At 47.9% G+C, this 22,587-nt stretch overlaps 1 protein-coding gene and 1 long non-coding RNA gene across 5 annotated transcripts in view; one reads left to right on the top strand and one right to left on the bottom strand.

The window, feature by feature from the left end:
• The window catches only part of LOC309855092, a 42,514-nt gene extending 28,742 nt beyond the window's left edge, over positions 1 to 13,772 (top strand). Inside the window, exon 3 of the long non-coding RNA XR_014306613.1 lies at positions 13,683 to 13,772. This is a non-coding gene — a long non-coding RNA (uncharacterized lncRNA). The remainder of the gene's footprint in view (positions 1 to 13,682) is intronic.
• The window catches only part of MRTFB (myocardin related transcription factor B), a 197,079-nt gene continuing 176,266 nt past the window's right edge, over positions 1,775 to 22,587 (bottom strand). For all 4 annotated transcript variants that reach the window (XM_082715003.1, XM_082715001.1, XM_082715002.1 and 1 more), the window contains 2 exons: positions 9,335 to 9,395; positions 1,775 to 7,310 (listed from right to left, as the gene is read on the bottom strand). In XM_082715003.1, the coding sequence (XP_082571129.1) occupies positions 6,778 to 7,310; positions 9,335 to 9,395 (594 nt within the window). In that variant the 3' untranslated portion in view covers positions 1,775 to 6,777. The remainder of the gene's footprint in view (positions 7,311 to 9,334; positions 9,396 to 22,587) is intronic.

Raw genomic sequence — 22,587 nt, forward strand, 5'->3', positions numbered from 1 at the left:
TTTGGATTTTAGATGCTTTTGAGTCTCCTGTATGTGTTGTCCAGGGTGAGTGACCCCCAGCCCGCCCCCCCGCTGGGCCATCATCAGTGGTCCCCACCTGCAAGGATCTGGGACACAGTCCTGAGCAACAAGGGGGCCTTCCCAACATTGGGGAACACCTTTGCTTTTTGTTTAACGACACAGTAGGGGTTTAATTTTAGTACCTTGCCACAGTCACTAGCAGAGAAGACGGGCAGGGTTTCAAGAGGAGGTTTCTTTCGGAAGCTAAAGCAGGTTCAGATGAACGGCTTGTCAGACTTCTCAGAAGCTAAGCCGTTTGTGGAGGGAGCGGGAGGGAAGGGTCCTGAGGGGACGAGAAACCTCCGAGAGGACTGTGTGGCCACGTTAACTGGTCGGGGACGTGTGGTTTCCATCTGTGCTGGAGTCGGTCTGCCCCGGCTCGGTGCCGGTGCGTCATTGCCCCGCGGGCTGGTTCTTGTTCATTTCCCGTCGCTGAGCGTGTGGGCGTGTCTGCGTTTACAGCCACGGGAGATTCACCCGGGTTCTAGAGCCAGTGTGCAGTAGGGGCTGTGATGTGGGATGATGCCTGTGTCCAGTGTCTGAAAAGCTTTCCGAGGCTCGGTGTGGCCCAAAGTTAACAGAATTCTCGACAGGAGACTCTGAGGCCTCTCCATTGGGGGGGGTCCTTGCATGCCCGGCTCTCGCCTACCATGCGGACCTGGTTTTTCAGACTTTGTGCGTGAAGGGGGTCCCACAGCTGAACGCCAGCATCTGTCTGGCCTGTGGCTGGGCGCACAGCAGGGCCACGGCCCCAATTGCTCATCGTGTCTGGCCTCACCCAGCCTGTTCTCTGTGCCTGGAACGTCCTCTCCGTGTGCACGTGCCGTGTGGGCCGCGCACCTGCCCTAGAGCCCCCTGCTCTGTCCTCCGAGGCGGGGCACCTGCCCTGCTCCCTCTGACACTGGCTGGTGATGTGTGATGTGGTGACACATTTTAGGCCCTTGGGAACATCACGGACCCACAGATGTGCTGAGGCGGCTGTCTTGGTCCCTCAGCATCACAGAGACCGACCCTGGGGCTGTAGTTAGGTAATTCGTGATCTTTCTGTTCTCCCGGGCTGCGGGTGACACAGACAGCGACCCGAAAGCCCTGGCTGCCAATCTGGTTTACTCGTGGCCATTGTATTTCACCAGATTGAGGAGGAAAATAGAATGCTGTTTCCCTCAAAACTGTATCTTCACCACGGGCTTCCACTTTCCTAGATTGAAAATTAAATGCCATTTTAGGAAAAGACCCAATTCTAAAGACCATTTCCATTTTTATGGTCGATAAAAACACCTCATACAGTTTTTTGAAACCTGGTTCCATTAAAGGACTTTCTGGGCGTCTGGGGAACTTTGTTGGTGGCTCGATTGCTACCAAAGTGTGCGTGTTTCCCCTGCACAGCCCTGCTCGCCATGCCCAATCACGCTCCCTTCCCCTTGTAGGAGAATGAACATGACTTTGGTGTCAATCCGGTCACACTCAAGTTCAGCCAGTCCCGGTTTCTCCTTTGTATCCCCCGTTCCTGGCCTTGGGGGAGGCTGGCCCCCTGGATGTGTGAGCCACAGAGCTCGTCTCGGTGAGGCTACTGGATTTGTGCGTGGCCAGCTCCTGTGGGGCGAGTTCCGAAGGGGGGGGGGTCTCCTCCGAAACCCCTGCCCACACCCAGCTCCACCGTGGCCCGCCCTGGCCCGTAGGGTGTGGCCCACCATCTACACAGCAAGAACCGTAGTACATCAAAATGTTTTTTATTTGAGACACAAAAATGCAAAATTGCTGAGATATCAAACGTTTCCTGACCAGCTACAATACTGCCACTATGTACAAAAGATCTGATGAGAAATGTGCACACATATAAAAATACAGTATGCGTTACTATGTACAGTACATGTGCAAATGTATGGCATCCAAACATGATACGGAATTGATTTCAGGGGTGCAAACAGCAAATACAAAGGCATCATGGTTTTCTTTTAAAAAACAACATAAAGGCAATACATGAATGGACCCCCCGATTGCCGTCATTTTTTTGTTCATTAAGCTAGTGCTTTAGTAAGCGGGGCTCTGTAGGTTGGTATCTTTCTCCTTGTTTTCACAAAGTGAGATGCTAAGACGTAATGTGACCATGAAAATAAGAAGAGAAACACCTATCACGCTGTGTTTCGACTGCAAGCAAGAAAAAAGGAAACTAATCTGCACTTAGGAAGAAACTGTATTACTACTAAATATGTATTATTCTTAAACCAACAAAACAAATCTATACTATTTTACATGAAAACAATAGAGAAATATCTACACCTTTGTGAAAATTATAACCTTAAATGGATTAATAACTTTTTGGGACTGACTGTTGAGATATCGTTAGTCTCAAATTTTAAATAAAAAGTGCCTTCTTTTGGCAAATACTTGGCAATGCCTTTGGTTCCTTTAAAGCAAGTTTGCATTACTATTGGTTACTTGAGGTTAAGTACTTTTGGTAGATACTAAACCCTTTCCTCAATGCTCCCTCCTCCTCCGCGGTCAGCCAGTTTCCTTACAGCATAACGTAGAGAGGTAATGGTGAACGGGTCTCGGTGATTCTATGAACTTGGTTAAAGCTTTGTCTTAGTGGTTGGCACAAAGCTCTTTTGAACATGACAAGCTGCGTGGATTATCGCCAAGGACCTATTCTGATTCCAGAGAGCACCTTTGGTCTGAGATGGCCATCCCGTTGTCCGGGAGCGGTGACACCGCCCGGCCGCGGCTCACGGAGCACAGCGATGTGTTGGTGCGGCGGGGGAAGCGCTCTGTGTAAACACGTGCCGCTCTGGGCCGTCCTGGCCTTGCACCGGAGATCGCAGGGAGAGAGGCTCCGCGGGGCTGCCGGCACTCCCCAGATCCGGCAAGGAAGAGGGACGGGGGGCGGGTAGGGGGTGGCACGCACGGCCTCCCTGTGGTCCTGCAGACAGAGTCACTTCACCAAGAGAACAGGTGGCCCGGACAGGCGTGCACGGGAGTGGGGCTGGAGACAGGGCGAAGAACGGCCGCGTCTTGTTACTTTCCAGTTGTGACCGCAGCGCTTGGCGGAAGAGCCAGGACACGGTAGGAGGCTCTGCAAACACAGACCTGCCCTGCTCAGCTCTGCTCCCCGACGGAGCGGCCCTTCCAGTTAACGTGCTTGGATCCCCTGGGCTCATTCCGTGGCCTCCAGGGCAGCGGACAGTGCGATGTTCTGCTGTGTTGCAGGGGGTCAGGAGACGCGTGTGTGCGGAGAGGGGGACAGAACAGGGAGGGCTGTGTGTGGACCTGGAGAAGCGGGCTGCCCCTCTCAAGTGACTGCTGGCAAGAGCCTGAAGGGGTTTCGGGGGCTGTGCCGCCCAGAGCGCCTTTGCCCTGCACTTCTCTTGGGCCCCGCCTGTTTGTGGCCATGAGAGGGACTGTCTCATCATCGCTTGTGGGGACAGTTGCTGGGCCAGCTGCTGCGGCTGGTTTCAGCCTGGGAATTAGGAACGGGCGCTTTAGAAAGTGGGGTGGCCTGGAATGATCGGGGGCTGGGGGAGGGCAGAGGAAGCCTGAGTCCACTCTGGTGAGCAGAGGGGGGGACAGGCTGCCGACCCATCACTCGGGGCTGCTGACCGCACAGTTCCGGGGTGCTAGCGGATGACCGTGACTTTGCTTTCAGCGGGCAGCAGCCTGGGGGCCGCTGCAGACTGCCTCCCGAAATCGCACTTCCTAAAGTGTCAGTTACACGGATCACAGAACCGGGTTTTTTAAAAAGGAAACTTAAATAAGATCTCTCTAGTATTATAAAAATAGTCCTATAAAACACAGGGTATCTGAGCAAGAAATCCCACGAATTGAGAATATATCTATGTACAAATATGTGGCAAGTACTGTACAGTAGATTGCACAATTCTGGAAGAACGCTAGTGAACCCCCAGCAACATGCCCGGAGGGGCTCCCTGGACGCGCGCTGCTGAAATGTACACAGTAGCCCCCGGCCCCTAGACTCGCAAAGCCCAGGGAAGCTCTGGGGCGACTTGCTCTTCCTCCCGGCCCGGAGGTCAGGAGCTGTCACCTGCATACCCTGGAGAGGCAAGCTCCATGCGACGGTGTTTCCGGAATATTCGGAGAGGTCAGACTGGATGGGAGAGAGCACATGTCCAGGAGCTGGTTGTTTCCTTGGCAATGGGACATTGTGCAAGACGACGGGCCACACCCCCACGTGTACACCACACGCGAGCGTCCTGGCTGCCCTGCTCTGTGCTTGGACGGCCGCGACCACGCGGACAGTCCGGTCAGAGGGACCTCGAGGACAGCGCGGTCTTTGGTCACGTCACCTGCTGCACGTCTCCTCTTGAGCGCAGCGGCCCGCGCCCTGCAGGCCGGGCGCCCACGCCAGGATGGGCGGGCCCGGCGGAATGGGGCGGGTGGGGGCTGCTGGAGTTGGGGTCGGCGGGCTCCTCGCCGTCCCTGTCAAGGAAGCCCCGTACGTAAGGGTCTGGACGCACGCGTGAAGGAACTCCCAGTCCAGAGCAAGCAGGCTGGCGGGGCGGCGCTGTCTGCGCTCCAGTGGATTTCTGGAGAGCACCCTTCCCGCGACGTCTCCGGCCTTAGTTTGAAAAAGCAGCGGGGGAGCTGAGGGCTGGGAAAGCATCTCGGGCACCACTCAAGATGGTGAAAATAGCAAGCCCGAGTCCACGGCGCTAGCTGGTCACTTGCCTCCCACAGTCCCACTGGTATCTGGGGTGCACTTGAGAAGCCACTGAAATCTGAGTGAAGATGAAGCCCAGAGTCCACGTGCGGAGCAGGTGAGCCCCAGACAAAACCCACAGCCAGGACCACCCCCAGTCAAGTACCTGCCCCAGTAGGCAGCCGGTCCCCGGACACAGGCCCTTCTGGAAGGATGCACTGGGGCCGTGCGTCCCCCCGGGGTGACATTCTCTTGGGCTTGCTCCCACGGCGGCGTCCTGCTGACCCAGGCTACTGGACTCCAGGCGCTGGATTCCCAGTTTCTGAGCATTGAAACTGCTCCGTCAGACCACACCGAGTGTAACCGCTTCTGCCCCGAACGCTTCAGACGTCTCTCAAGTTGGGAAGTGCCAGTTAACAGAGGGCTCCTGTGTTCCGGCCGAATCCTGGAAAAGCAAACTTTCCTCCCGTGGAGGATCTACAAACCGAAATCAGATCGGCGCTCAGGCAAAGCGCAGACCCAGCCGTGATGCGTGGATTCTCTCTAAGCAGAGGGTCAGGTTGGCTCGGGCACGTCACCGTGGGGACATCACCATTTAAGGACGCAGAGAAAGCAACCTGGCCCTTGGGTTTACAGAACGTGAGGTGCAGACCATGGTGAGATTATTCAACAAACACCTTCACACTTTTTTTGGTAGATTTCAGGGTTTTTTTTGTTTTTTTCTGAAAAGTTATTTACATTTTGTCCTAACCTTAAATGACTACCTTGAGATAATTCTGGAAGTCCCGTGATAGTTGGCATTTTAGAAAATTCTTAAGGAACTACTCAGCAAATGGGTGATAACTTCTTTTCTATATGAAACAATGACTAGTAAAACCTCCAGTTTTTCCCTCTTCGGCTTGAGAACCTAGTGAGAGCTCGGGAATGACATCCAGTTACTCGCCTGAAGGATGCCGTCAGGGAAAACGGCAGAGAAGAGGTGGTCAGAGCCGGGCCCCGCAGCCAGCCTGCCCAGATTCTCCCCCGGAACCCCCGCGGGAACACTCGGGGCTCCCGGCACACTTCTCCTCGGCCCTCTCTTTGCAACTCAACAGCTCAGAAGGATATTTTACAATGAGCCTTACTTGTTCTGTGAGATGGGTCTGGTTACCTGAAAATCAGTCAGCATTTCTTTAAATATGGAAATACACATGGCTCAGGGACTCTAGAAACAGTCAAGTTATTAAAACAAGTAGGAGCGCTGGCTACCAATTCCTTACCCCAATGTAGGCTGTACAAATCACAACGTCAGGGTGGACATACAAATGTCTCATATACACATTAAAACCCACCTACTGAACCCCGAGGGTTGCTAATAGAATTTTCAGTGTTATCCATACACAAGGACTTTGTACAGTGGATGGTTTAGGACAGTGTTTTGGAGACGTCGTCTGATGATGATGAAGGATCTCACACTTGAACTGAAACCTGGAAGCTACGGTTAAGATTCCCCAAATCACAAAACGACGACACAGATAAACGATGTTGGTTTCCGAACGGAAGCAGAAGTCCGCAGTGGCTGCTGTCTGGGAACGGGCGGGCGCCCTCCCTGGCCTCTGCCGCCCGCAGCCCGGCTCCGGTCGTGGCTGGGACGGGCCGCATGCAGGGGCCGCTGTCCCCTCATTGGAGGGGAGCTGTCTGCCTTGAGCGTCGGGTCTGAAGGTGACCGCAGAGGCGTAAATGTAGTTCATGGACGGCCAGAGAATCCTCGTGTCGCTCTCCCGCACACGTCCCTCTTCTGCATGTCTTTATTCGTTCTCTGCCGAAGTCTGGAGAAACAGGTGGGTCTTCTGTAACCAGTGACTTTTCAGAAGGCCCTGTGCTGTTAAGTTGGAGAAATTCACTGCTGGGCGCCGTGAAATGTGTTCGCACTTGGTTTCCAGGCTGTGACCATCTATCCGTTCTTCCCGTGACAACATATTGTAATGCAACAGCGCAACTCTGAATCTGTCTCTAAAAACTGACCTTGGAGAATGATCTTCATCTTCTGAAACGACATAGGCTCGAACGAGAAGTCGGCGATGTTAGTCCCACGGCAACGGCAGGTCCTGTGGATCTAGAAAGTCAGCGGAGAACATGCTGGGGGTGGTCGTGCTGAGGGGAGTGAGCCCTGACGCGTTAGGCATCGTGATGTCCAGCCACTCCATGTTGTCCAAGTTCGAGTCCGAAAGGTCCAGTGACAGACAGGGGGTACTGGCGGCAAACTGGGCCTCGGAAGTCTCCATGGGGGAGTGTGAGTGGTCCAGCACACCCGAGTGACTCAGCAGATCGTTCTGGAGGTCCTCAATCAGAGAGAAGGGCTCTCTGTCCTCACTGCTGCTTGGCAGTGGGGCCATTTCGTTGGCCGGAGGTAAAGTTCCATCTAAGAACGCTTCCAGCTGGTTCTCCAAGCTGGCGGACAAACTGCTCATGGGTTCTAAGGAGATGGGTGGCGCCATCTGGACTTGGGGTGGTGGCCGGGACACCACTGTGTTGACCGGCATGGTGGTGATGCTGGCTGTCACCGGTCTCATTTTGGAGATGGGTGAGGGCTCTTCTTTTATAGGGAGGGAGATCTCTGTGCAAAACAATTGAAGGGATCAGTAAGTAACGATTCAGTGCTCTTTAAACATTTCTGTCACGTACCAGGAGAGTAGTTTCACTACCGGGCAAGGACGCAGACACCGTCCACCATGGGGGTAGGATGACGGCAGTGCTACTCGTCAGCTATGGTCCTTGGTGACCTAGCGGAGGGTGACTCATTTGAGTTAAACGGACACTAAAATTTATAACATTGATACACTTTCTCTCTCTTTCAGTAAGCGTGATAAGCATCACATGCAGTTATACGCCACTAGGCAGGAGACGATGGCTTTATTATTTTGATTATTTGATCTCTGGGTCCTTGTTCTGCACTATTTCAGGCTTTAGACATGGAACCGTGGATCTGCCATCACTGTGGTCGCCACCCTTAAAGTCAAAGTGGGTGTCCCGTCTATGCAGACGCGAAGTGCATTCGGAGACCACGGCAGATCTAATTAGTCTTTTTCCTGTTATCGTGACAGCCGAACCGCATGTCCCGTCAGCCACATACGTTCTGCAGGAAGTTCTACAGATACGATGCTGTCTTGTTTTCCTCCCAAATTAAAGCTAACACACCATTCCTCTGACCTTGACCTTATTTTTCTGACCTGTTCGCTTGCTTTCTGAGTTTACCTAAAATCTTGACGCTCTGGCAGACGTCTTAGTGAGCACTACTGATGCGTTCTTGCGGGATCAGGTGCAAAGGGAATGCGCCGCCATCTGCTCTGGATTCCAGCTTTCATTTAGATACACATATTTGAATATTTTTTACTTTCTAATGGGTATCTGGTTTCATTTCTATGCCTACATGGGAGGAGAAATGGATTTGCTAAGAGCTATGGGAACTCTGACTGGGACGCAGGAGGACGTGAAGGCGCTCACACGCCCACGCCGTCGCATGCGTCGTCGGCCGTGTGGACTCATGTGCTGACTCCCTGCGTGTGTCCTGTGTACGTCTGTTGTGTGTCCTTTCCCACGGGCAGCTCTAGAACCGTGCTGAAAGCTGACAGTGCTAGGTAACCTGCCTCAGAATCAATTCTTTACATTTCTGTTTTCATTATCACTGGCCTTCATTCACAGTAAGATAATGTCCTCAATGGATACTTTGCCATTAAAAAAAAAAGTCCTGGTGTGCCTGGATGGCTCAGTGGGTTAAATGCATTTAAAAAAAAACCCAAACCTTAAGATCAGTCCATGAAATGGTTATTTATTTCCAGAGCATAAATATATCATATTTTGTAAGGCCAATGTAGTTCTTAGAAAAAAGAACTGCTCATGTAGAGTTATAGTTAAGCATCAAGAATTTCTTGTCTTCAAAACCAAACAGTACCTGCTATGAACGGAGAAATTTTTACCACTGTTTAGAAAGCAGAATAGAACTCCTTTCATCAAGGTGATGTAAGAATCCTTTATTCTAAAACAGTGTTTTCAATTTTAATATACTGATTTTTATACCTATTTTGAAAGATACATTTGCTGACGTAGAGATAGCCTTGACTTTGTGAATGTGTGTCTGTGTGGTTCATACCTTTATCCCTTTCTAAGATGATATAAAGTCCAAGATTTTCAATTATATGTAGAAGGTGCGTTAAAATTGCCTTTAAATTTTCACCAAGAGACTAAGGGCCTGTGCGACGTCACGTGGTTGTTAGGACGTTAGCGTGCACAACAGAGGGCTCTCGTCCCCAACCCCCACGGTCATCTACATATGGGACAGGTTTTGAAGTTTTCAACGTGGAATTTAAATGGGGCTCTATATGGCTGTTTTGAGACAGTCTGTTCTCAGCAGGCATAGATCTATGGATAAAATCTAACACGATGTTATTGTTTTAAGCTGAAAGAGTAACTTTTCCTCCATTTATAAGTTGTTTTAATGTCCTAATTGAAAACAGTAAACTTGGTTGGGATTAGAATACATTTTTCACTACTCCAAGATAGGCCGTGAGCTCTACAGGAAAACGTTGAGAAACTTGTCATGAAAGGCTACTCGGACGGGGTCTGATAGGATTTGTGACCTACCTCCACTCTTGATGAGGATATCAAAGAGGTCGTCCATCTGCTGACTGTGTGCGTTGGAAATCTACAACAAAGGAGAATAGAAATCAGCCTTCTTTCCTACAGACGCAGAAGCACTCTCCAATCGGAAGCTCTAAGCGACCTTACGAATCACTTGATAATTTCGAGAACACGGAGGTCACTGGAGACATGAAGCCATTTACCCACTGTGTCACAGCTGATGAGCAGCTAAGAGCAGGAACAGGGCTGATACCTACATCAGCCGACCTATACACATCCCTTAGTCTTTACCACGGCATTCTGAGAGGCCGCTACTACTTGCTTCTAAAAATACTTGATTCACTTCCATTTATGTAAAAATAGAAGGTAGGCGTAAACTGCACTTACAGAGGGCACAGGCCAAGTTTTGACATCTGTGTATCCCCATAATGCTGTCAACACAGTCGAGATAGCCAGCATACCCGTGCCCTGCAAGTTTCCTCAGTGGCCTTTTGTAATAGTGCCATCTTCCTCATGCAACCCAGTGACTGCTTTTTCTGCTTATAGATGAGTTTAGTTCACATTTTCTGGAGTTTTATAGCAATGAATCCTCACAGTGGAAGTGTTTTTGGTAGTGGATGAGGCGTCTTTCATTGAACATAGTAATTCTGAGCTTTCTCCACGCTGGAGAGGATGCCTTAGGGATATTTTTATTGCCCAGGAGGTTTGTTGTGGTTGTTTCCATTTTTTGGCTGTTATAAGTTCAGCTGCTGTGGCATTTGTGTACAAATTTCTGCGCTGGGTAAGCACCGAGGAGAGGCAAGCTGGAATCCTAGGGGAGTTATGGTGTTAACTTTTTAAGAAATGGCTGCTTGGCAAAGTAATATTTTTCCGTTTCTACCAGCAGTGTCTGGTATTTCTGGTCATTCCACATCCTTGTCAACACTGGGTATGGTCAGTCGTTTCAATTTTAGGCATCTCATAGGTATGTAGGGGTATGGCGTTGTGGTTTCAATGTGCATTTTCCTAATGACTCATAATGTAGAGTATCTGGTCACATGCTTGCTGGCCATCCATGTATCTTTTTTTGGTGAAACGGCTGCTCTAATCACTTGCCTCTTCCAGACTTCTTCGGTTTACTATTTGCATGGTGTATCTTTTTCTGATTACTTTGAACCTGTGTCTTTGTATTTCAAGTATGTCTCTTCAAACCCGGAATCGGACTTTTAGCTATAGAGAACAGACGAATGGGTACCAGAAGAGGGGTGGGTGGTGGGGGTCTGGGGGGATTAGGGGGTGCACTTGTCATAAGCAGAGAGGTGTATGGAGGTGCTGAGTCCCTCCGTTGTGCACCTGAAACTAATACTACATTGCATATTAAGTGGAATGTAAATAAAAACATAAAAAATAAAAATTTTATCAACTAGGGCACCTGGGTGACTTAGTCGGTTAAGTGCCTGCCTTCGGCTCAGGTCATGATCTCAGGGTCCTGGGATCGAGCCCCATGTCAGGCTCCCTGCTCAGTGGGGAGTTCGTTTCTCCCTCTCCCTCTGTGATGGCTTCCGCGCACTCTCCAATAAATAAATAAAAATCTTTAAAAATCTGTATCAATGAAAAAAAAAAGATCTCTCTTATAGGTGCATGTATGTGTTCCCTATTGTATTACACATTACTCTAAGCAGTTTAGTGGCTTAAAATGCTAAAATTATTATCTCAGTTTCTGTGGGTCAGGAATTTAGCAAGAGTTTAGATGAGTAGTTCTGGCTTGGGGTCTTTCATGGGTCAAGATGTTGGCCAGGCTCCAGCCATCTTCAGGGGAGAATGTGCTTACAAAGATGGCTCACTCCACGATGGCCATTCGGTCCTGGGGATTGACAGGAGGCCTCCGTTCCCCTTCACCTGGGCCTGTCCAGAGCGCTGCAGGAGGGATTTGCCTTTTCTGAACTAGCATCAGAAGTCCAGCACCATCACTTCGGCCAGTTCGGTCATAAGCGAGTCACTGAGTCCAGGCCCAGGGAGGGATGTCAAAGAAATACCAGACATCTTAAGATGTAGTTAGTTGGGTCTGTCTGATAATTTCTGCATTTTAAAAAAATTTTATTTATTTATTAATTTAATTTATTTATTTGACAGAGATCACAAGTAGGCAGAGAGGCAGAGTCGGGGAGGGGGGAAGCAGGCTCCCCGCTGAGCAGAAAGCCTGATCGGGGCTCGATCCCAGGACCCTGAGATCATGACCTGAGCTGACGGCAGAGGCTTTAACCCACTGAGCCACCCAGGCGCCCCAATCTTTCTATTTTATAAAAGCTGTACTTCAGTTGTTGCTGTAGGCATATAGTAAACATCCTTAGTTCTTCACAGATTATTTCATGTTGTACTGTTGTATATAAAATATAAAATCCCTGAAAATGTAAAGATCCACTTCCTCTGAAATTTCATTAGTTATTTTATTTTTTACGGTATAGGTTTTTTGGTGATGAATTCTTATGTTTCCTTTACCTGAAAATATCTTTAGTTCATTTTCATTCTTAAAGGACATTTTTTACTTGATGGAGAATATTCCGATTTGACAGTCTCTTCTTCCCCTCTAAGAGTTTCTAGAGATCTTGTTCCACTGTTTTCTGATTCTGGTAGTTTCTGATGAAAAGTCAATCATAAAACAAACTGTTGTTACCCTGTGTGCACTGTGTTTCGTTTCATGCTGTCAAGGTCTGCTCTTTAATTCGGCGGTCAGTAATTTGACTATGGTAGGACTAGGCCTTCTGTTTGTCCTGGTTGGTGTTCACTGAGCATCTCCAAGTTATAAATGTGTCTTCATCACACTGGTGAAAAATCTGACCTTTATTACAGTATTTTATCTGCCTCATTCTCTTCTCAGATTCCTCTCTGGGCTCCTTAAAAACATTTTAGTTTTTTAGACTGGAGAAATTTTATCTTCAAGTTCATTGACTAAATTTTACCTTTTACCAACCTACAGCCTTTTTACCTTTTTCACTGTTGCCTCCGTTCTTTGAAGACCATCCATAATTTTTTTCATTTTATTTTTTCCATTTCATTAAAAAAACCATTTCTATATTTGCTAGTTTTCATTCATTATGAATATATTTTCCTTTACCTCACTGATTTTTAGTTGTTTTAAAGTCCTTATCTGCAAGTTCTAACATCCGGATTAGCTGGTCTTAGTTGACTGCCTTTTGCCCTTGAGAGAGGACTGCATTTTCTTATTTGCACACTGCACGTTATGAACACACAGTGCACACAGGATATCAAATTGTGAAGCCTCTGTATTCTGTTATTTTTCTCACATGAGTGGCTTTTTTGGTTTTTTTTTTATTATTTTATTTATTTGATAGAGACACGGAGAGAGAGGGAACACAGGCGGGGGGAGTGGGAGAGGGAGAAGCAGGCTTCCTGCGGAGCAGAGAGCCCGATGCAGCATCAACCCTAGGACCCCGGGACCATAACCTGAGCAGAAGGCGGACGCTTACGGCCTGAGCCACCCGGGCGCCCTGAGTGGTTTCTTGTGTGTCAGCAGGCACTTAATGACCTTTCAAAATGTTTTTTGGGTAGAAGTTCCAATCACAGCTCACATCTTTTATCTGTAGCTCAGCTTCCAGGACCACAGAGTGTGGCTGAGGGGTCTGCTGGAGGTGTGGGCAGACAATTTGGGGATCTCCCCTCTAGTTCTTCCCCTCTTAGGTTGATCTCAACTCGGCTCTCTGACTTCCCGGGGCATAAAAGCTCTGGTTTTTCTGCCAGTAACCTCACCACTTAGCTTGATGCCAGAGTAAAAGCATCAGAAGAGCGAAGTGACGCTCTCTCGCCCTCCCCTGCGCGGACTCCTCACCAGACTGTGACCGCATCGGATCCCTCTCCAGGGCCTCCATGTTCCTGCTTTTTGTCTTAGGACCAGGCTGTACAGCTGATAGCTCTGGTAAGTTCCTTCGCCAGCAGTGGAACTGGAAGTCTGAGTAAACGTATTTGAAAAACCTCAGGATGCCTGGAGTTTGATGCGCAGAGCTATATAGAGACGACCAGCCCCAGATGGAGAGCGGGGAGCCCCTCCGCCTACAAGCACGAACCAGAGATTAAAGTGACGTCATCGTTCTCTGGTGTTGCTCCATGTTATAGACTGAGAAGTTCTGAGAACCAGGTTAGGAAGGAGGAGTGCTACCTTTTGTTTCTCTAAAAATGCCAGTTTAAGGGGCGCCTGGGTGGCTCAGTCGTTAAGTGTCTGCCTTTGGCTCCGGGCATGATCCCAGGGTCCTGGGATCGAGTCCTGCATCAGGCCCCCTGGTCCAGCACCACTGGTTCTCCCATCCTTCGTGTACGTGTTTCCAACTCTTCCTGAAATTTGTTTTTTCCCTCACAGAGAAGGGCCCCTGCTGAGGACGGACCTGAAGAAACCTTTCGCGACGACCCCAGTGCCGCTCCCTTGGCCCGAAGCACAAGGCAAGCGCCCCTGCCCCCTGCCGAGCACCGCTGCACGCCCTGGGCAAGGGCGCCGGACCGGACACGCACTGCGGCTGCTCCCCGAGGCCAGCAGGTGGGTCAGCGAGACACTCCCCGGCTGAGGGCCCGGCCCGGCCGGGGCCTGCTGCAGAGAGTGTCGACAGCTCTTGGCACACAAGCCATCGGGCCACACCGAGTCCCCCCCGAGAACGTGGGAGCTCGGGCACCGGCACAGCTGGGCTGACGGCCCCGTTTGCTGCGGGCGCCGAACGCTCTACCTGGGACGGCTCGAGTGTGTCCTCTGCTCGCAGGGCCCCCGGAGTGCCGTGACGCCCACCCGCGGCAGCCTCGGTGAGGCGGAGGTTCCTTCCTGACAGTGCCCGTGCTCGGTTAGATGGGCAGGGAGACCAGGAGAGAGGCTCGGGGTGGGGGGGGACAAGGTTCCCGTTGCTGGGCGCCCGCCACAGGCCAGGCAGGAGCTCTGTTCCCATCTGAGAATGGGGAGCCCCCAGGTGGGCTCGGGGGACAGGCAGGCATCTTACGCACACGGTGAAGTCAGGAGGACCCCAGGCCTGTCCGCTTCCAGGCCTTTGCTCAACATGCTAGCAAAGCTGCCCGCCGGAGCGGAGAGGGCTGCGGACAAGAGTGAGGCGAGGCCGGGCGAGGCGGGGGCTGAGCACTCTTGACGTCCAGCCAGGGCCAAGGTCGATTCATGCCACCCTGACAAATATGGAGACCTCAGAACAGAGGGACCTGCAGAGGACTTCTGGGAAAATGGTGGTTTGTCCCACGGAAACACCTAGGTAACAGCCACGTTGGTGCAACTAAGACGGCGGGCACAGCAGCCTTCCCACGGTGAGCGGCAGACAGGAGGACACACGGGAGAGAGCAGGGAGGCCGAGACGCAGGAGGGACAGTGAGACCAGCCGCAGATGAGGGACACCACAAGCACGAGAAGGGAGAGGGCCCTCCATCAGGCACTCCAGCCCCAGGGGAGCTGCCCTGGGAAGATTTGGAAGCCAGTGGGGCTTAGCTCGGGGAGCGCCAGATGGCCATAGGAAACGGAGCCCCCACCCTTAAAGACCCTGCCAGACAACCCACTGAGATACAGCCTAGAAGCAGCAGTTTGAAAAGCACCTGGCGTGTAAGGGAAGACTGACTGCCTGATCTCAGAACCTGTGCTGGGGAGGAAGTGATCTTTGGGAGACTTCAGCAAGGGCAAAAGAGCCGGGGCTGGGGTGGTGCCGTTCCTCCTCTGCCGGAGCCTGGACCCCTGACACTTGCAGGCACCAGGGCAAACACCCTCACCTGCCTTGCGAACACCACCCCCTGCTCCGCACTCTCCTGGGCGCACACACCCTGCCACCTGCCCCAGGCAGAGAGGACAGTAACGAATTCTATTGCAGCCTCAGCAGGAAGCAGGGGCAGGCCTCTGATCGGACAGCTGACCCACCAACCTCTGACTGGACAGCTGACCCACCAAGGAAAGGCTCTTGGAGACCAGGCAGGGAGAGTGCCCTGCGGGTTGGTCCAACCACAGCCCTGGCAAGTGGGCTGAGGGCAGGGATCTGGTTTCCTCCAACTACAAGCCCAAGGCTGCCCTGGTCTGGTCCCGTAACAGCCCAGAGATCAAACCCTGCCACAACAGGCAAAGTGGGCCGCTGCAGCCGCCCGGACTGCAGGCAAACACGGCTCAGCCACCGCACTAGGGTGCACGCAACACACGTCAGAGCCCCCCCCCAAGCAGCTACTGCTGGGGAACAGACACGGGGCACTACGGACCTCCCCCTCCCGAGGCCACTGCTCTCAAGTGCAGGAGATGGAGCTGACTTTCCTAGTACACAAAACAACCTGAGATGGAGACGGGAACGCATCCCCACATATAAGAAAGAACCGGAAATGACCTATTCAATAAATGAAATTAAAAAGCTACAAGAGGGAATCGATCATAGAGTAGAGGAAGCAGAAGACTGGATGAGGCAGCTGGAAGACAGAGTAATGGAGAGCAACCAAGCTGAACAACAAAAGCAGCAGCAGTGAGAACAGGGTAAGAGAACTCTGCGACACGTTATGAGGATCCCAGCAGGAGAGGAGAGAGAAAAGGGAGCACACAATTTATCTGAAGAAGTAAGAGCTAAAAACTTCCTTAATCTGGGGAAGGAAGCAGGCCCGTGTAGACCACACCGAGTAAACAGCTGTATGCCAAGGAAACTCCATGTGACTCTCCCCTCATTTGTCGGCATAAACTTGCAGCGCAGAAGGGAGTGGTATGATATATTCCAAGTGCTAAAAGGAAAAAACTGCCAAAAATACTCACCCAGCAAGGATATCATTCAGAGAATTAGAAGGAGAGAAAAAGAGTTTCCCAAACAAAACATAAAGGACTTCATCACCACTAAACCAGCTCCACAAGAAACATTAGGGGATTTCTTTGGAAAGAAAAGGCCATCATGAGGAGGAAGAAAATTAGGAAAGGAAAAATTTCACAGGTAAATACAAACATAATGAAACTAGATTAATCCTATAAAACCCAGTGTGAAGGTTAAAGTACAAAAGCAGTAAAATCAATTATACCTATAACAGGGGAATGGCCAAAAAAAAAAAGAATGTAAAAGTATGACATCATGTACATAAAATGTGCAAGGGGGAGGAGTAAAAATGTAGTGCTTTCAGAATGGACGCACATTTAAATGACCATCAACTTAATATATATTTGCTATATGCACAGGATATTATCTCTCATCCTAATGGTGATCACAAATCAAAAATTGGTAATAGATACGCAAAAAAGAAAGAAAAAGGAATCAAGCAGATCACTCAAAAAAGACATCGAACCACAAGGGAAGAGAGCAAGACAGGAAAGGAGCAGAGAAATAAAATCCAACCATAAAACAAGTAACAAAGTGGTAATAAGTACATGCCCATTAATAATTAGTTTGAATGTAAATGGTCTAAATGTTCCAATCAAAAGACACAGGGTGACCGAATGGACAGGGTGACCGAATGGTCCATCTATACAGGGCTGACGGGAGCCTACCTTCAGACCTAAAGACTCACGCAGATTGCAATGAAGGGATGGAAAACATTTATCCTGCAAATGGGAGTGAAAAGGAAGCTGGCAGAGCAATTCTTACAGTATTGGACAAAACAGACTTTAAGACAAAGGACACTACATAATGATAAAGCCAACAACTGAGTAAGAGGACCTAACAATTGCAAACAGTTAACGCACCCAATCTGGGAGCACCTAAACCTAAAGAAACTACTAACAGACGTAAGGGAAGAAACTGACAGTGGTATTTAATAGTCAGGGACCTCACCCCACTTACATCAATGGACAGATCATCCAGACAAAAACAAGGAAATAGTGGCTTTGAATGGCACATTGGACTAGATGAACCTAACACACATTCAAAGCATTTCATTCAAAAACAGCAAAATACATTCTTTTCAAGTACATATGGAGCGTTCTTCAGAATAGATCACAGACAAAACAAGTCTCAATAAATTTTAAAAAGACTGAAGTCCTATCATGCATCTTTTCCAACCACAATGGCATGAAACTAAAAATTAATCACGAGAAATAAATCTGGAAAGAACACGGTATGTGGAGGCTAAATAATGCATGACTAAACAATGACTGGGTCAGCCCGTAAATCAAAGAGGAAACAAACCAGAGACAAACGAGACTGAAAACATAATGGTCCAAAATCTTTGGGATGGAGCAAAACTATTCTAAGACGAAAGATGACAGCGATGGAGGCCTACCTCAAGGGGCAGGAAGAATCTCAAGCAACTTAGTCTTAAACCTAGAAGAGCTAGAAAAAGAACAACGCTCAAAGCCAGTAGAAAGAACGAAATAATAAAGATTAGAGCAGAAATAAATGAAATAGAGACAAAAATAACCACAATGGGATAGATCAGGGGAACTGTTTCCTTGAAATCACAACTACGATAAACCTTTAGCTAACCTCATCAAAAAAGGAGGACTCAGAGTCATGAATGAAGGAGAAGCAGTAATACCGCAGAAATACAAGAGTACAAGGGAATACTATGAAAAATGATGTGCTAACAAACTGGACAAGCTAGAAGAAATGGATGAATTCCTAGAAACATATCACTTTCCCAAAGTGAATTAGGAAGAGACAGAAAATTTGAACAGACTGATTACAAAGAAATAAAATCAAGTAATAAAAAAAAAACTTCAACAAACAAAAGTCCAGGACCAGATGGCTTCACAGGTGACTTCTACCAAACATTTAAAGAAGAGTTAAGACTTATTATTTTATTTTATTTTATTTTTTTTTTTTTTTTTTTTTTAAAGATTTTATTTATTTATTTGACAGAGAGAAATTACAAGTACACTGAGAGGCAGGCAGAGAGAGAGAGAAGGAAGCAGGCTCCCTGCTGAGCAGAGAGCCTGATGCGGGACTCGATCCCAGGACCCTGAGATCATGACCTGAGCCGAAGGCAGCGGCTTAACCCACTGAGCCACCCAGGCGCCCCAAGACTTATTATTTTAAAACTAATCCAAAATAGAAGAGGAAGGAAAGCTTCTAAATTTATTTTACAAGTCCAGCACTGCCCTGACACCAAAACCAAAAAAAGACACTACAAGAAAAAGAAAACCGTGGGCCAGTATTTCTGATGAACACAGATGCAAAATCCTTAACAAAATATTAGCAAACCTAATTCAACAGTACATTAAAAAGATCATTCACCATGAACAAGTGGTTTTTATTCCTGGGATGAAAGGGGGGTTTGATACTTGCAAATCAATCAATGTGATACATGACCTTGGTAAGAGAAAGTAAGAACCATATGGTCACATCAGTTGATGCAGAAAAAGCATTTGCTAAAGCATGACATCCGTTTATGATAAAAACTCTCACCAAAGGTTTAGAGGGAACATACCTCAGCATCATAAAGGCCGTATGTGAAAAACCCCACATTCAATGGTGAGAAACAGCTCTTCCTCTGAGATCAGGAACAAGTCAAGGATGTCTACTCTCACCACTTTTATTCAACACAGCACTGGAAGTCCTAGCCATAGTAATCAGACACAAAATGAACTAAAAGGTATCCAAACTGAAAAGAAAGAAGTAAAACTTCTATTTGCAGATGACATGATACTATATGTAAAGAACACTCAAGACTCCACCAAGAAACTACTAGAACTGATAACTGAGTAAATACAAGGTTAATATAGAAATCTGTTGCATTTCTATACATTAATAAAATGAAGTAGCAGGAGGAGACATTAAGGAAACAAGCCCATTTTCAACTGTACCAAAAAGAGTTAAATACCTAGGGATAAACTTAACCATGGAAGTAAAAGACTTGTAGTCTGAAAACTATGAAACTTATGAAAGAACCTGAAGATGACAAACAAGTGGAAAGACAGTCAATGTTTATGAACGGAAGAACCAATATTGTGAAAATGTTCACACTACCCAAAGCGATCCACAGATTTAATTCAGCCTCTACCAAAATACCAACACTGTCCACAGAACTAGAGCAAATAATCCTAAAATTTGTATGGAACCACAAAAGACCCCGAGGAGCCAAAGCCATCTTGAAGAAGAAGAATGAATGAAGTTGGAGGCATCACAATCCCAGTTGTCAAGATACAAAACTAGAGTGATCGCAACAATATTATACAGGCAGCAGTGATCACATGTAGATCAATAAAACAGAATACAATCCAGATATAAAGCTATTCTATGGCCAATTAATCTATGACAAAGGAAGCAAGAATACACAATCAAGTAAACACAGTCTAACTTAAACAGTGTTGGGGAAACTGGACAGCTACATTCAGAAGAATGAAACTGGACGCCTTTTTTACACTGTGCACAGAAATAAATTCAAAATGATTAAGGACCTAGATGTGAGACCTGAAACCATGAAAGTTCTAGAAGAAAACGCAGGCAATAACTTCTTGCATATCACTCATATATGTCTCCTCTGGAAAGGGAAACAAAAGCAAAATTAAACTTGGTGCTACACCCGAGATAAAAAGTTTCTGCCGAGTAAAGGAAACCATCAACAAAACAAAGAGGCAACCTATTGAATTGGAGAAGATATTTGCAAATGATATATCTGATATATATATTTGCAAAATATATAAAGAACTTAAACAATTCAATACCAAAAAAAACCAAACCAAACCAAAACAAAACAAAAAATAGTTTCTCCAAAGAAGACACAGGTGGCTAAGAGACACGTGAAAAGATGCTCAACATCACTCATCATCAGGGAAATGCAAATCAAAACCACAAGGAGCTCTCACCTCCCACCTGTCAGAATGGCTAAAAATAACAAGTGTTGATGAGGATGTGGAGAAAAAGGAACCCTTGTGCACTGTGGGTGTGAATGCAAACTGGTGATGCCACTGTGGAAAACAGTATGGGGGTTCCTCAAAAATTAAAAATAGAATTACCTTACAATCCAGTAATCTCAGTACGGGGTATTTATGCAAAGAAAACAAAACACTAATTTGTAAAGAGATATGCACCCCCGTGGAAAGTGCAGCATTATTTACAATACCCAAACTATGGAAGCAACCTGTGTCCACCACAGGCGAATGCCTGAAGGAGGTGTGGTATTCACACACAATGGAATACTACTCTGCCATAACAACAAGGATGGACCCAGAGGGGATAATGCTAAGTGAAGTCAGTCAGGGAGAGAAAGACAAGTACTAAGCGATCTCCCTCATATGTGGAATTTCAGAAACAAACAAAGGAAAAAGAGGCAATCAAAAAACCGACTCCTAAATACAGAGAACTGGCTGTTGCCAGAGGGAGGTGAGTGGGGGGCATGGCTGAAATTAAGGGGATGAGCACTGAGAAGTGTATAGAATTACGGAGTCACTATATTGTACACCTGCAACTAATCGAACACTGTGTGTTAATTGTACTTGAATAAAAAGAGAGAAGCCCATATAAAATACATGCCGGGGCCCATCACCTCATCTATCCTTCATGGGACCCATTCCCCCAAGGAGAATTTAAAGGAAAAACTTCGAGTTTGATTAAGTAGGAATTGAAGGTCCCACAGCTGCCAAACTGTCTGGGAGTCTTCACAGTGCACGGTATTTTGATTTAAAGTAGCATTTACAGGAGAAGCATGGGAAATGGCCGAGTGGGAGGCTCCTGAGCTCACTTCCCATGGACACATCAAGTGTGTAACTAAATATAGTGAGACTCACTCTGAAATGACCTGGAGGCTAACAAAAGTTCTCTCTCCCACAGCTAAAGATCTAAAGAAGGCCACACAGAGAAGGGAAGGAGGGGCAGGGACGTGGTCAGGAACCAAATCCCTGGCACCGTGATCTAGGTCACCTGGGAGCGTGGGAGTCCTCCATGAGGATCGAGGGGGATCAAGCCCCACGGTGAGCACCCCAACCTGGGGATTTGCAATGGGTAGATGAGCCCCCAAAACCTCTGGCTTTGCAAATCAGTGGGGCAGGGGCCAGAAGGCTCTAGGGAGGGGCGCCTGGGTGGCTCAGTGGGTTAAAGCTTCTGCCTTCAGCTCAGGTCATGATCCCAGGGTCCTGGGATTGAGCCCCGCATCGCATCTGCTCAGCAGGGAGCCTGCTTCCTCCTCTCTGCCTACTTGTGATGTCTGTCTGTCAAATAAGTAAATAAAATCTTTAAAAAAAAAAGGCTCTAGGGACCTGAGATTCTGCTCTTAAAGGGCCAGTACTTTTTATCACTTGGTGTGAGACCTGGCACAGAAGTGGCAGTTTGCAAAGTGTCCAGGTTGTGTGTGAAGGGGACTTACTTTTTTAGGGCAAGTGCTGGGAGAGCAGGGATCTGGGGATAATTTGTATATGAATGTAACTGCTGCTGGGAGCCAGCTCTGACCCTCCTTCTCTCTGTATCCTGCTAGCTGTCGCCCTGCCCGCCAGCACACCCACAGAAGTCTTGGCCAGTCACGACAGCAGAGTGTACACAGTCCACACACAGAGGACACCCCTGGAGTGACCAGTTCTGGTGAGCAGGGGGGTCTGCATTCCTGGGCCTTACAGGATGCCTTCTACACAGGCCACCACTTTTAAGACCAGGAGATGTAGCCGGCCTATCTCAGACACAGAAACAAATCCAGAGGCAGACTACATGAAACAGAAGAGTCTGCCTGATGAAGAAGTCAAAGTAATGGTCATAAAGATGCTCAATGGATCTGAGAGAAGAGTGGGTGAACTTAGAACTTCAAGAAGCAGAGAACAGAAAAAAGAATCAATCAAAGCTGAAGAATAAAATAAATGAGCTGAAAAACACACGCGAGAGAATCAACAGCAGATTAAAGGATGCAGGAGAACAGGTGCATGATCTGGAAGACAGGGTAGTGGAAATCATCCAAACTTAACAGCCCAATAAATAAATAAATAAATATATATATATATAGAGAGAGAGAGAGAGAATATGAGGATAGGTTAGGAGACCTCTGGGGCAACAAGTGCACTGATATTCATATTTTAAGTGTCCTTGGAGGAGAAGAGAGAGAGAAAGGGCCAGAAAACTTACTTGAAGAAATAATATCTGAAAACTTCCCTAACCTGAGGAAGGAGGCTGCCTGGTCCAGTAAGCACAGAGAGCTCCAAACAAGATGAACCCAAGCATGTCCACATAAAAATTAAAATGTCAAAAAATTTAAGATAAAGAGAGTCTGTTTATTAGAAACAGTAAGAGAAAGGCAACTAGTTATGTATAAGGAAAGTTGAGGCTATAAGCTGAGTTTTCAGCAGGAACTTTGCCAGAAGGGAGAGGCATAATATATTCAAAGTAGTGAGAGGGAAAAAAAATCTACAACCAAGAATA

Source organism: Mustela nivalis, assembly GCF_964662115.1.
Source record: "Mustela nivalis genome assembly, chromosome: 19".
NCBI classification, from domain to species: domain Eukaryota; kingdom Metazoa; phylum Chordata; class Mammalia; order Carnivora; family Mustelidae; genus Mustela; species Mustela nivalis.